The following is a 13,346-nucleotide window of genomic DNA, read 5'->3' as shown; positions in this document are numbered from 1 at the left end:
ATTGGTAATCCTGGGTGTTTTAAGGCAGACTGGATTTTCCTGGCATTACCCCCCTCCCTTCACCCCTTAAAATATAACATTTACTCAGTATAGGTCTTGAAGAATATCAAGATATAGCAGCTTGGTGCAGGCAGGCTTAAAATGCGTAAAGGATTTACTAAGACATACAAAAGTCTAGCTTAAAAATGGAGTCTGAGCTGGAGCTCAGAGTTACAGGTGTTCTCACGTTGCAGACATTGTTGGAAAGTGTTCGCACCCAGGCAGGGAGGAGCATCTTTAGTTAGCATGCTCTTCCTGTTGAGACACAAAGGGGAAGTGACCTCATGGAGTTGCCTCTAGCAAGTTTACAGGAAAGCTCTGTGAGCCTCAGCCCCTTCCCCTTCAGGTGCCTATCTGGCAAAGGAAAGCATTTGTTCCTTAAGGAAGCGCATTCTGGCATGTGACCTGTCACCTGTCATCTGAAGGGGCATAACCTAATTCCAGAACAAAGACTGAGAATTGGTAGCCTTAAGGTGCTGCTAGACTCCCAGCATGCATCAACCCAGACAGCACTGGATGATGGGAGTTGTAGTCCAATATCTTCTGGAGAACTGCAGCTTTCCCACCTCTTGGAACTAATGCAGGTGGCAGGGAACCTTTGGCCCTCTGGTTCTTGCTGAACTACAACTCCCAGAAGGCATGGCCAAAGGCAAGGATCCTAGCTAGCAGGACCAGTGGTCAGAGATGATGGGAACTGTAGTCTCAAAACATCTGGAGGGCCACGTCTGAGGAAGCCTGTCTTAGGAGTAAGCACTGGGTGTTTTAACTCAGGGTCCCGAGAATGAGCTTGTGTCATGAAGCAAGTCTCTAGGCCAGGCAGAGGCAAACTCGGCCCTCCAGATGTTTTGGGACTACAACTCCCATCATCCCTGACCACTGGTCCTGTTAGCTAGGGATGATGGGAGTTGTAGTCCCAAAACATCTGGAGGGCTGAGTTTGCCCATGCCTACTCTAGACCTCGTGGTTCTTTCTCCCCACACCTAGCCCCAGTGCAAAAAAGGTGACGATTTTGCTTCTCCCCTGCAAAGGTTGGCTCTTGATGGTGCTGACTGCTCTCCTGTCCCCCTGTGCTTTGTTCCAGACAGCGGCAAGAGGAAGAAGAAGGGCGCAGAACTGGAGCAGATTGATTGTACCCCTCCTGAACATATCCTGCCAGGGAGTAAAGAGCGGCCCCTCTGCCCCCTTCAGCCTCAGAACAGAGACTGGAAGGTAGAGACCTAAGAACTGAGCAGGGGGAAGCACCAGGCTTGCCCCACCTGGGCCAGCGCCTTCCCAAAGGCAGGACATCCACCTGCCTGCCCCCTCATGCCCCCCCCAGGTGATCATAGCTCGGGGGCAGGGCATCTGTTTGGTCCCAGGTTCTGTCCCCAGCTAGAAGGACTCCCTGGCTGAAACCCTGGGGAGTTGTGGCCCGTTTCAGTGTATCATAGGAAGGGGACCCTGAGAGTCATCTAGTCCAACCCCCTGATTGAATCATTGCCAATGGCACCTGATTGGCTCTCTACACGCTCATGCTCATTGGCTACATTCAAATCAAGGAAAGCTGCTGCATATCAACCTGAGCAATTGTGCTTCCTTTGTCTGGTTATTTGGCTATAACCTTTGATAGAATACAGATAATTGAACAAGCTTTGTTGCATTAGATTCTTCATTGAATTATCTTTCCATTGATACATAATTTTATGGTATTACTCCCAAAAGAAGTGGTGTTAGGAGCCATCAAACCTCAGAAATAAGACTTTTCCCCAAACGGTTTCCACAATTTTGGCGTATAGAACAGTACAGTGGTACCTTGTTTTGCGACCGGGATCCGTTCCGGAGCCCCGGACGCTAGACGGAAAGGACGCACGACAAAGCGCCGCTCTGCGCATGCGCGAAGCACAATTTAGCACTTCTGCGCATGCGCAAGCAGCAAACCCAGAAGTAACCCATTCCGGTGCTTCCGGGTTTGCCGCGGACACTCGACGAGGCGGACTCAAAACGAGGTACCACTGTAGTTCAAAACTAGTGTGCTGGGACACAGGTGTTCTAGGGTCACCTGTTCCCTGAGAAGCTAGCTTTCCACATGCAAACACCTTTCTTTTCCCTCTCTCCCCCCAAAGCCTCTACAGTGCCTAAAAGTACTGACCATGAGCGGCTGGAATCCTCCTCCTGGCAACCGCAAGATGCACGGAGACCTCATGTACCTGTACGTCATCACGATGGAAGATCGCCATGTGAGCATCACGGCCTCCACCCGTGGCTTTTACCTCAATCAGTAAGTGGCTAGCCGGGCTTGATATAAAAACGAAAAAACCACACCATTTACCGTATTTTTCGCTTTATAAGACACACTTTTCCCCTCCTAAAAAGTAAGGGGAAATGTGTGTGCGTCTTACGGAGCGAGTGCAGGCAGGAGGCTCTCACAGCGCTCCCTTTAAAGAGCTCCCTTTAAAGAGCGAGTGCAGGCAGGAGGCTCTCACAGCGCTCCCTTTAAAGAGCTGTGCGGAGCGTGTGTGCGGCTCTTGGGGGCTTTTCCCTGAGGAGGGAGAAGGGCTGCCCTCCTCAGGGAAATGCCCCTAAGAATTTCACACAGACTGATGGAATACGCAGAACTGGGTAAGTTAACAGGGAGGATTCGGAACCGACGAGACCAGAGATTCACTGAGGACTGGAATAAATTCACAGAATATATTAAAAATATATGTGATGAACAGTTCATGTTTGTAAGTTTTCAAGAAGCTTTGTGAGAATAATTGGTAGAAATATTGCTTAAATAATATGATAAGGCAAATAATGATATAGTGCAATATTAAATTGAGAAATGTGGAAAAAAGTGATAATACGGAGAATTGTCAGACATGCTGATGGAAGTCCAAAAAAAGCAGTTGGTGATAATTGGATGTTAAATTTTGTATAAATTTATGTTGGAAAAATTAATAAAAATTTTTTTTTTTAAAAAAAAAGAGTTGCACACACACTCCGCACATTCTTTAAAAGGAGCGCGGTTCTTGGGGGAGCCTTAGCCGTGCGCAGCCTCTCCCGGGCAGGGGAAAGAAGAAGCCAGGACAGCCAGCGGGATCGCTGCACTGCGATCCCGCTGGCTGTTCTAGCTTTTGGCTTAGCCGTGTGAAGCCTTCCTCAGGGGAGCGGGGAGCCTTCATCCCTGTGTCCTGCAGAGGCTTCGCGGGGCTATCCTTGGCTTTTGCAGGAGGTGGGGGAAGGGAGAGAGCCCCCAAGAGCCGCACTCCCTTTAAAGAGCATGCGGCTCTTGCGGGAGGAAAGCCAGTAGGTGCGCACCGATCCCGCTTGCTCTCCTGGCTTCAGGAGTATCCCCGCAAAGCCTCCTGAGCGAAGATGGAGGAATTCTCCCTCTTAGCTCAGGAGGCTTTGCGTTCCTTTCTTGTTTTCCTCCCCTAAAAACTAGGTGCGTCTTATCGGCCGGTGCGTCTTATCGGCCGGTGCGAAAAATGCGGTATCTATTTGTAAAACATACAAGGTACATATAAAATCAGGAGTTAGTTATGCCACGACTGCAGGCAGGATTATTTATGCTCAGAAATGGAAAGATTTTCAGTACCAACCAAGGAGTGGCGGCAGACTAAACTAACGTCTGATGCCGAAATCGCAGACCATACGGGAGCAATAAAGGTACCAAGAGGAAAGAAAACTTTATCACAGACTGGGGGGAAATTGTGGATTATTTGAAAGGCTGTTCCTTGCGATGTTCTTTGACCAAAATATTCTTCCTGTGGCTTCTCTTTTCAGGTCCACGGCCTACAACTTCAGCCCTAAGCCTGCCAACCCCAGTTTCCTCAGCCATTCCCTGGTCGAGCTTCTGAACCAGATCAGCCCAGCCTTCAAAAGAAACTTCGCTTCTCTGCAGAAGAAACGGTAACCTTCCTCTCTCTCTCTCCACCCCAAGCTCTTGTCTAGAACAAACTTTATCCCAAACGTAGGTCTCTAGCTGGTGTGGTGGTGTTGTTTTTGGACTACAACTCCCATCATCCATAGCTAGCAGGATCAGAGGTCAGGGATGATGGGAATTGTAGTTCCCCCAAAAACCTGGCGACCCAAGTTTGGGAAACCCTGGTCTAGAACGGTGACATTTTATTGGTTTGTTTTGTTCTTATTATGTACTTTGTGGTTTTATTCTGTGAACCTCCCTGAGATCTTCAGATGAAGGACGATAGACAAATTTAATAAATGAAATAAAATCAATCTTGTTTCCTGCTCCTCCAAAAACAAACCTCAAATTTCTAGCCTTTTAAGGTGGTTGGAAAGATGAGCTTGGAAATGTGGAGGGCGCCAAGGTCCATCTAGCGCAGTCATAGAATTGTTGGGAGTTGGAAGAGACCCCAGGGGTCATCTAGTCCAACCCCCTCCCATAACTCAGTGGGTAGAGCATCTCCTTTGCGTGTGAGTGGACGCAGGTTCAGTCCCCAGCATCTGCAGGTAGGACTTGGGACAGTCTTCTTGTCTGGAACCCTGAAGAGCTACTGTACGCCAGTGCAGACAGCCTTGAGCTAGGTGGACTCAGTGGTCTAACTCGGCTTAAGCACCTGCCTACATTTAATTTTGGGACACAGGTGGCTCTGTGGGTTAAACCACAGAACCTAGGACTTGCCGATCAAAAGGTCGGCGGTTCGAATCCCCGCGACAGGGTGAGCTCCCGTTGCTCGGTCCCTGCTCCTGCCAACCTAGCAGTTCGAAAGCACGTCAAAGTGCAAGTAGATAAATAGGTACCACTCCAGCGGGAAGGTAAATGCTGTTTCCGTGCGCTGCTCTGGTTCATCAGAAGCGGCTTAGTCATGCTGGCCACATGACCCGGAAGCTGTATGCCGGCTCCCTCGGCCAGTAAAGCTAGATGAGCGCTGCAACCCCAGAGTCGGGGACCTCCTGATCGGCAAGTCCCAGGCTCTGTGATTTAACCCACAGCGCCACCTGCATCCCTTATAAACGGGCAGATAAGGTGTAGCAAAAGCACAGGGAGGGTTTCTGGTTTTCCACCCCCATCGCATTGAACGACAAGAGATGCATTAAAGGCAGTTAAAGCCAGGCAAAGTATGGAAAGCAGTGACTTAAATCAGAAAACGGGAGAGGGAACAGTTTAGATGAAGAAGCTTGACTGGAAAGAGGAGAAGGTGGCCTTTGCTCCAAAGCTTGGCTCCTAGGACTCTTCATTTGAGTTTGATCAGTTTCATGGTCTTCAGTGGGGTGGCAAATAGATGGGGGCAAATAGAATGGAGCGCAACAACTTCTGTGCATTGTTTGACTCCAACCCCCCAGGGTGCAGAGACACCCGCTGGAGAGGATATCCACACCTTTCCAAGTCTACAGCTGGACAGCCCCTCTGGCTGAGCACGCCATGGACTGTGTGAGGGCGGAAGATGCTTACACCTCAAGGCTGGGCTACGAAGAGCACATCCCAGGACAGGTAGAGATGGCTTGGGGGCGGGGGGCTGCTCTTCGCCTTGGCTCTCGGCTGAAACTTGCCCTTGGGGTCTCTCTGCAGTCTGTGCATTCCTCAAGGACCACTCTCTCCATGTGAAACGACCCAGAGATCATCATCTGAGGCCCTTCTTTGTGTGCCTCCTCTTCGAGAGGCCCAGAGGGTGGCAACACGAGAATATATTTTTAGGCGCCAGGCGGAAATGTTCCTCTTCAACCAGCCCTTTGGCTTATTCATACCCCACGGCCTTTTAAATGCTTCTGTGAGAAGGGGGTGTTCTTGTTTTGGTTCAATTAGTCACCTGCGTTTTGTTTTGTTTTCTTATTCTGTGAACTGCACTGCGATTTTTTGATGAAGGGCGGTATATAAATTTAAATAATAATAATAATAATAATAATAATAATAATTTGACAACCATTGCACCACCCTTGGCTGTCTTACTTTTTTAAAAAATTAAACCTTGAAAGAACAAAGAAGAACAGCATATAGAAATATACATGAAATATCAAGCTTTTTTTAAACATAACAATTAGAGAAGGCGGGGGAGGAGGAGAAAAACTTCAGATTTTTACTTTTTGATATGTAGCACACACTTGCCATGCCTGGGGACTATGGTGGGGGAATGTTTCCCTTCAGCATCTGTTTCTAGTCCTCTTGAGGGTAGAGGAAACGTAAAGATAATTAAATCTGAACTGGTCCTGTGTGCATCTATTATTACTATTATTACTACTATTATTGTTATTATTATTTATTTTCCATTTTATTAATCGCTTCACAGCCAATAACTACCAAAGCAGTGCGTAATAAAATAAGATAAAATTCAAAAGATTACCAAATTAATAAACTAAAAGCAATACAATAGTTTCTGCAACCGTGCAGTTAATACTCCATTAAGTGCCTGGGTCACATTTCAGGAAAAGCCTTCTTAAACAAAAATTTGTTCAGTAGCCCCCTAAATAGCAGGACACCAGACACCCTTGCCTAACTTGAGCTGGTAACTGTTTCCAGGGGTCTGAAGCTACAACACTAAAAGCCCAATTTCTAGTATATACTAAGCACCTCTTTGGGGCATGTGGTGGTACTCGGCAGCAGAGCAGTTGCTGGGCAAAGATATATGGGGCCTCTTAATCCCCTTTTCATCTGATCTAGTAAGGGCAACATCCCTGAAAGTTTTGCATCTCTCTCTCTCTTTCCCAGGCTAAAGTTGTGATTTCATGTGATGCCTGTTATCTCTTCTTCCTTTCAGACCAGAGATTGGAACGAAGAGTTGCAAACAACCAGGGAACTGCCACGCAAAAATCTGCCAGAGAGGCTGCTGAGGGAACGCGCAATCTTTAAGGTAACCTCGAGCCCTGCAGAGAGGCAGCCCAGAGAGGACTAGCAAGGTTCTAGTCCTCATTATGCAGCCAAGCCATGAGCACAGCTTCAGTTTTCAGTTTGCTGCTCAGTAATTGGAAAAGGGAGTTTGGAACAAGGTGCCCTGTGGTGTATGAATGAAGGAGGGATAGGTGGGTAACAGATAAAACGGATATGGATTTGTTCAGAGTTGCCGAGGAGGTGTGTTGGGGAAGACACACAGCACAGCTGCAAACCTCCTCAAAACATAATTTCGTTCACTCATTCTGTTTCTATGCCACTTTTTACTCACACAAACCACGAAGCGGCTTACATACAATAAATGACAATAGCACAATAGGTAAAGGTAAAGGGACCCCTGACCGTTAGGTCCAGTCGCAGACGACTCTGGGGTTGCGGCGCTCATCTCGCTTTATTGGCCGAGGGAGCCAGCGTATAGCTTCCGGGTCATGTGGCCAGCATGACTAAGCCGCTTCTGGCGAACCAGAGCAGCACACGGAAATGCCGTTTACCTTTCCGCTGGAGCGGTACCTATTTATCTACTTGCACTTGATGTGCTTTCGAACTGCTAGGTTGGCAGGAGCAGGGACCGAGCAACGGGATCTCACCCCGTTGTGGGGATTGGAACTGCCAACCTTCTGATTGGCAAGTCCTAGGCTCTGTGGTTTAACCCACAGCGCCACCCGCGTCCCAAATTCAACATAAATCATGTAAATTAACTAACAAGTCATCAGTTGGAATAAATTAAAAATCATCAGTAAAACACTTAACAAGTTTTTTAAAAATAGGCAAAACGGCACAACCACAAGAAAAGTCATGAAATTCACAAAGCTGTATGAACGTTGGCAAACTAGCAACCCAAAAGAAACAAAGCGCTGTGGGATTCTCTCTCCCTCTTGCCACCCCCATGACTCTTAGTCTTCCACTCAGTGCATCCAAAGCCTCCGTTTCTCCTGCCTTATTTATAAAGAAAGTTCAGCCAGGAATAATCCTGTCTGCTGCTGAGAACGAGAGTGATAACAGAGCAGGCTGGCATCTCATTCCCATGCCTGGATTATGCTTATTGAAAGGTAAAAGGTAAAGGACCCCTGGACAGTTAAGTCCAGTCAGAAGCAACTATGGTGTTGTGGTGCTCATCTCACTTTCAGGCCAATGCAGCTGGCGTTTGTCCGCAGACATATTTCTGGGTCCTGTGGCCAGCATGACTAAACCACTTCTGGCACAATGGAACACTGTGACAGAAACCAGAGCGCACGGAAACACCACTTACCTTCCCGCCGCAGCAGTACCTATTTATCTACTTGTGCTGGTGTGCTTTCAAACTGCTAGGTTGGCAGGAGCTGGGACAGAGCAACAGGAGCTCACCCTGTTGTGGGGATTCAAATTGCCAACCTTCTGATCAGCAAGCCCAAGAGGCTCAGTGGTTTAGACCACAGCGCCACCCACATCCCTTTTATGCTTATTTAGGACCTACAAAGCCCTATGGATCTTGGGCCTTGGCTCTCTGAAGGACCAAGTCTAAGCCTGCCTGGGTTTGGAGATCTTCTGGGCAGGCCCTTTCCTCGGTCCTGCCACCTTCACAAGAGAAGGCCTTCTCGGTGGCTGCTCCCAGATAGTTGGAACTCCTTTCTGCAGGAGGAGGCCAGGCTGGTCTCTCTCCATGCTTTCCTTTCACCAGCAGGCAAATGCATTTTCGTTCCGGCAAACATTTGGCCACCAGCTGGCTGTTGTGGCAGGATCTACTGAGGGTGGGTGCTGTCATGTGTGTTTGCGTGTGTGCACTTCGAAATGATTTTAAGGGTTTTCCTGTGCTGCTTTTAAGTGGGCTGCTTATTAAATTTGAGAGAGAGAGAGCGTTATTGTGTGCTCGTGGTTGTCTACATTGTAATTTATGCTCTGAGCCACTGGGTTCTGGACTGGGAGAGAAGTGGGATATAAATAAAATAACTAAATTCTTTTCAGCAAACCTGCTCTGAGTAGGACTAGCAATGGCTGCAGCTTATTTGGTTTTTTAAAAATATTTATTGTGTGTTTTGAGTGGTGTCTGTTTAATTTATGCCATTGAGGTGCTTCCCAAACATGTCTGATGTCATGGACTAGTTGGACGCAGAAGAATGGTGGGAGTAACTAGCTGGGGAACCCCAGGGGAAGAGGGCTCAGAGCCCAGGGGATTGGTGGTGGGGCAACATCTCCAGAAGTCCGGAAGCCGGAGAGGAGGGAGGTCAAGAGTCGGAGATGAGTCAGGCTGGTGAAGAAGTCAGGGTGTTGCCTCCTCCTACTGCAACAAGCTCCCCTCCCACCTCTCCCTCCTGATCTCCCAGGACCAGGAGAGGCATGAAGAGGGCGGAGGAGAAGTTAGCTTCATGCAGGCCTAGTCTCGGATTGCTTGAAGAAGACCCTAGAGTGGAGGAGACAGGCAGCTGTGAGGACCTTCAATATCAGCAACTGCTTCATAAGGCAAGGCCTGCTGGAGATGAGTTGCTGTGCTCATTAGGCCTAACACTCCCGTGCGGATTCTGTTAAGATTTACTAATGTACAGTAGTGCCTTGGAAGTTGAACAGAACCTGTTCTGGAAGTCCGTTCAACTTCCAAAACGTTCGAAAACCAAATTGTGGCTTCTGAGTGGCTGCAGGAAGCTCCGACGTTTGCGTTCCAAAAGAACGTTTGCAAACCGGAACAATCACTTCCGGGTTTGCGGCATTCGGGAGCCAGAATATCTGAGTTCTAGGGCCTTTGGGATCCAAGGTACGGCTATAGCTGTATATATATATATTAATTTTATTTTTATTATTTAAATATTTTTTAAATTTTATTTTCAATGCAAAATTACAAACATTGAATCCAAAATAAAACTATACAAACAAGAAAGACAAAACACAAAAAAGGAAAGAAAAAGAAAAAACACACACACATCTACAAATAAAACCATATGTATATGTATGTAATGACTAGATTAGAATGAAGATATAGCTGTATATATATTAATTTTGGTCAATTACCAATAGAGAAGACAAGAAAAAAACGGAGCACATAAAACACAATGCAGTACTTAAAGCATACTATTAAATGTAGTTAAAAACAATGTAAGGTATTAAGAAAACCCAATGAGAAATAGAAAATAATTATATTAACATATTTATTGATGGCTCGCTCCTGTCCACTGCTTCTCTGAGGTCGGCGAGCGCCGCCTCTCCTTGCGGCCGACCATCTCCCATGACTTTGCCTCTCTGCCTCACAGGTCCACAGCGACTTCACTGCCGCGGCGACGAGAGGCGCGATGGCGGTCATTGACGGCAACGTGATGGCCATCAACCCCAGCGAGGAGACCAAGATGCAGATGTTCATCTGGAACAACATCTTCTTCAGCCTGGGCTTCGACGTCCGCGACCACTACAAAGACTTTGGCGGGGACGTGGCCGCCTACGTGGCCCCCACCAACGACCTCAACGGGGTCCGGACGTACAATGCGGTGGACGTGGAAGGGCTCTACACCCTGGGCACGGTGGTGGTGGACTACCGGGGCTACCGGGTGACGGCCCAGTCCATCATCCCCGGCATCCTGGAGCGGGAGCAGGAGCAGAGCGTCATCTACGGCTCCATCGACTTCGGCAAGACGGTGGTCTCTCACCCCAAGTACCTAGAGCTGCTGGAGAAGACCAGCCGGCCCCTGAAGATCCAGAAGCACGCGGTCCTGAACGACAAGGGCGAGGAGGTGGAGCTCTGCTCGTCCGTGGAGTGCAAGGGGATCATTGGCAACGACGGGCGCCACTACATCCTCGACCTTCTCCGCACCTTCCCTCCCGACCTGAACTTCCTGCCCATCGACGGGGAGGAGATGCCCGAGGAGTGCCAGAAAATGGGCTTCCCCAAACAGCACCGCCACAAGCTCTGCTGCCTGCGGCAAGAGCTGGTGGATGCCTTCGTCGAGCACAGGTAACCCTCGCCACCGCCCGGAATTCATAGAGTTGTGGAGTGGGGAGGGATCCTGAGGATCATCTAGTCCAACCCCCCTCCCCCCCGGCAAAGCCAGGCTCAAACCTGCAACCTTGGTGTGATCAGCGCCACGCTCTCACCAACTAAGCTGTTCAGGCTTTTTGCATCGCTGCACCTAGGTTTCTGTCGGGGGTGTGTGTGTGTGTAGTAAATGACCTCATCGGCCCAAGGGCCGCATTCCTTTTTGGGCAACCTTCCAGGGGCCACATGTCAATAGGGGCGGGGCCAGAGGCAGATGTGGGCAGAGCAATGGAGTTGATTTTTGGCTTAGTACAAGAAGTTGCGTTTCAACCATGCAAGGGGTATGAGAGTTCAGCCAGGGAAAAGCAATCGAGTTTGATCTGAAGCAGGCTGGGGAGGGGTGTAAGCTAGAGGAGAGTGGGAGCCCTGAGGTAGTATTATTATTACTACTACTACTACTTATACCCCATTCATCTGACTGGGTTGCCCCAGCCACTGGGCAGCTTCCAACATAATAAAAGCGCAGCAAACGTCAAATGTTAAAACCTTCCCAATGCAGGGCTGCCTTCAAATGTCTTTGGAAAGTTGTGTGTTTATCTCCTTGGCATATAATTGGAAGGTACTCCACAGGGCGGGTGCCACCACTGAGAAGGCCTGTAACTTGATATCTCACAGTGAGGGAACCGCCAGAAGGCCTTCAGTGCTGGACCTCAGTGTCCGGCCCGAATGGTGGGGCTGAAGACACTCCTTCAGGTATACTGGGCCGAGGCCGTTTAGGACTTTAAAGCTCAGCACCAGCACTTTGAATTGTGCCCAGAAACGCATTAACTGCTGTGCTTATGATATGAGGTGTCTGCTGAAATCGTCTGTGGAACAGACACAGGATCGCGCGTGAAAAAAAATTCAGCGCCTTCAATTGTTTTCTTAAGTGTTATGTTATAGAAGGGGAGGCTGTGCAGTTAAGATACCTTTCAGTATTGTCGAGTAAAATTTTGAGTTTGAAAATTACATATCGAACATACTTCATTTTCTAGCATCCACCCGCTGAGTAAACCAAATTTTAGTCCATCAGCAGTTGAGCAGCGGGGGAATCTCTTCAGGTATTTTTTGCAGCGTGAAAAAATAACAACGGCAGACACTTGGGCCCAAACATGCCCAGTCCAACCTCCCATTGGTTTTAGAGCTGCATAATGTTTTGTTGGGACAGGGGTGGCGCTGTAGGTTAAACCACAGAGCCTAGGACTTGCCGATCAGAAGGTCGGCGGTTCGAATCCCCATGACAGGGTGAGCTCCCATTGCCCAGTCCCTGCTCCTGCCAACCTAGCAGTTCAAAAGCATGTCAAACTGCAAGTAGATAAATAGGTACCGCTCCAGCGGGAAGGTAAATGGCATTTCCGTGCACTGCTCTGGTTCGCCAGAAGCGGCTTTGTCATGCTGGCCACATGACCCGGAAGCTGTACACCGGCTCCCTTGGCCAATAAAGCGAGATGAGTGCCGCAACCCCAGAGTCGGCCACGACTGGACCTAATGGTCAGAGGCCCCTTTACCTTTTTAATGTTTTGTTGTAAGTTTACGAGGGCATTTTCCAACTCAACTGTGGTTCCCAAAATCCTACACAGAGACCCCAAGTTTCTAGCCCTCGTGATGGAAGCTTTGAGGGCTGTGTGTAGCCGTTGCTCCAAACCAACAAGGGAGCCACTGTGATACAGTGCCAGACTAGGACCTGGGAAACTAGGGTTCAAGTTCCCACTTGACCATGAAGCTCACTAGATGACCTTGGAGGGGCCAGTAGCTGCTTCTCAGCCCTTGCCTGCTTTGCAGGGTGGTTCTGAGGATACAGTGAGGGAGGGGGGAGGCCCCTGCACCCCACCTTAAACTCCTTGGAGATAAGGTTGTGCTAGAAGTATGTGTCTTCTTGCAACCCCTTTTGCGTTGGGCTGCTTCATCCCTTCTATCTTCCTCCCTCTCGATAGGTATCTCATGTTCATGAAATTGGCTGCGCTGCAGCTGATGCAGCAGAAGGCGATCAAGCAGGAGACCCCATCCCCTCTGGAGAACGGCGGGAGCCCCTCCTCCTCCTCCTCCTTTCCCGAGAACGGGGTGGAGGACGGCGAGGAGAAGCCCCCCTCGGAGGACAGCAAGATGGAGGACAGCGTCGCAGGGCTGGACCAGGTGAAAGAGCTCACGGAGACGATTGCGTCGGACGATGGAGCAGGTAACTTGGCGTGCTCTCCCACTGGGAACACTGCTGCCACCCCAAAAAATGAGGGAGACCCCCCTTCCTGTGCATGAAGAAGCCCTTCCATTCATAAGAATGGGGTTTTTATGCTGGATTTGAGGTAGACTGCGTCTGAACCTGTAGGATCCATTTGGCTGTTGGACCTCGTAGCTGTGCACATGTCTCCTTCTCCATGCAGTTTGCCCGCTTGCCTTTTTAAAGGCTGGTACAAAGTCATTTGATAGTAATGACTTCCCTCGGTTACATAAGACCCTTGATAGCCCAAATCTTCTTCAACTCCTTTTGGGGGAGTACATCAACCTTCGGATCATTTTGGTTGTCCTTTT

The 13,346-nt window shown here is 48.9% G+C and overlaps 1 protein-coding gene across 1 annotated transcript in view; it reads left to right on the top strand.

Annotated features, from left to right (window-relative positions):
• CLUH (clustered mitochondria homolog) overlaps positions 1 to 13,346 on the top strand; it is a 73,795-nt gene that overhangs the window by 39,383 nt on the left and 21,066 nt on the right. The window contains exons 5-11 of the mRNA XM_053367732.1: positions 1,121 to 1,248; positions 2,142 to 2,296; positions 3,787 to 3,912; positions 5,308 to 5,455; positions 6,717 to 6,809; positions 10,066 to 10,760; positions 12,755 to 12,996. Coding sequence (XP_053223707.1) covers positions 1,121 to 1,248; positions 2,142 to 2,296; positions 3,787 to 3,912; positions 5,308 to 5,455; positions 6,717 to 6,809; positions 10,066 to 10,760; positions 12,755 to 12,996 — 1,587 coding nt within the window. The remainder of the gene's footprint in view (positions 1 to 1,120; positions 1,249 to 2,141; positions 2,297 to 3,786; positions 3,913 to 5,307; positions 5,456 to 6,716; positions 6,810 to 10,065; positions 10,761 to 12,754; positions 12,997 to 13,346) is intronic.

This window comes from Podarcis raffonei, chromosome 15 (assembly GCF_027172205.1).
Source record: "Podarcis raffonei isolate rPodRaf1 chromosome 15, rPodRaf1.pri, whole genome shotgun sequence".
NCBI lineage: Eukaryota > Metazoa > Chordata > Lepidosauria > Squamata > Lacertidae > Podarcis > Podarcis raffonei.
The sequence above is the reverse complement of the archived record's forward strand: the minus strand, read 5'-3'. Positions and strand labels throughout refer to the sequence as shown.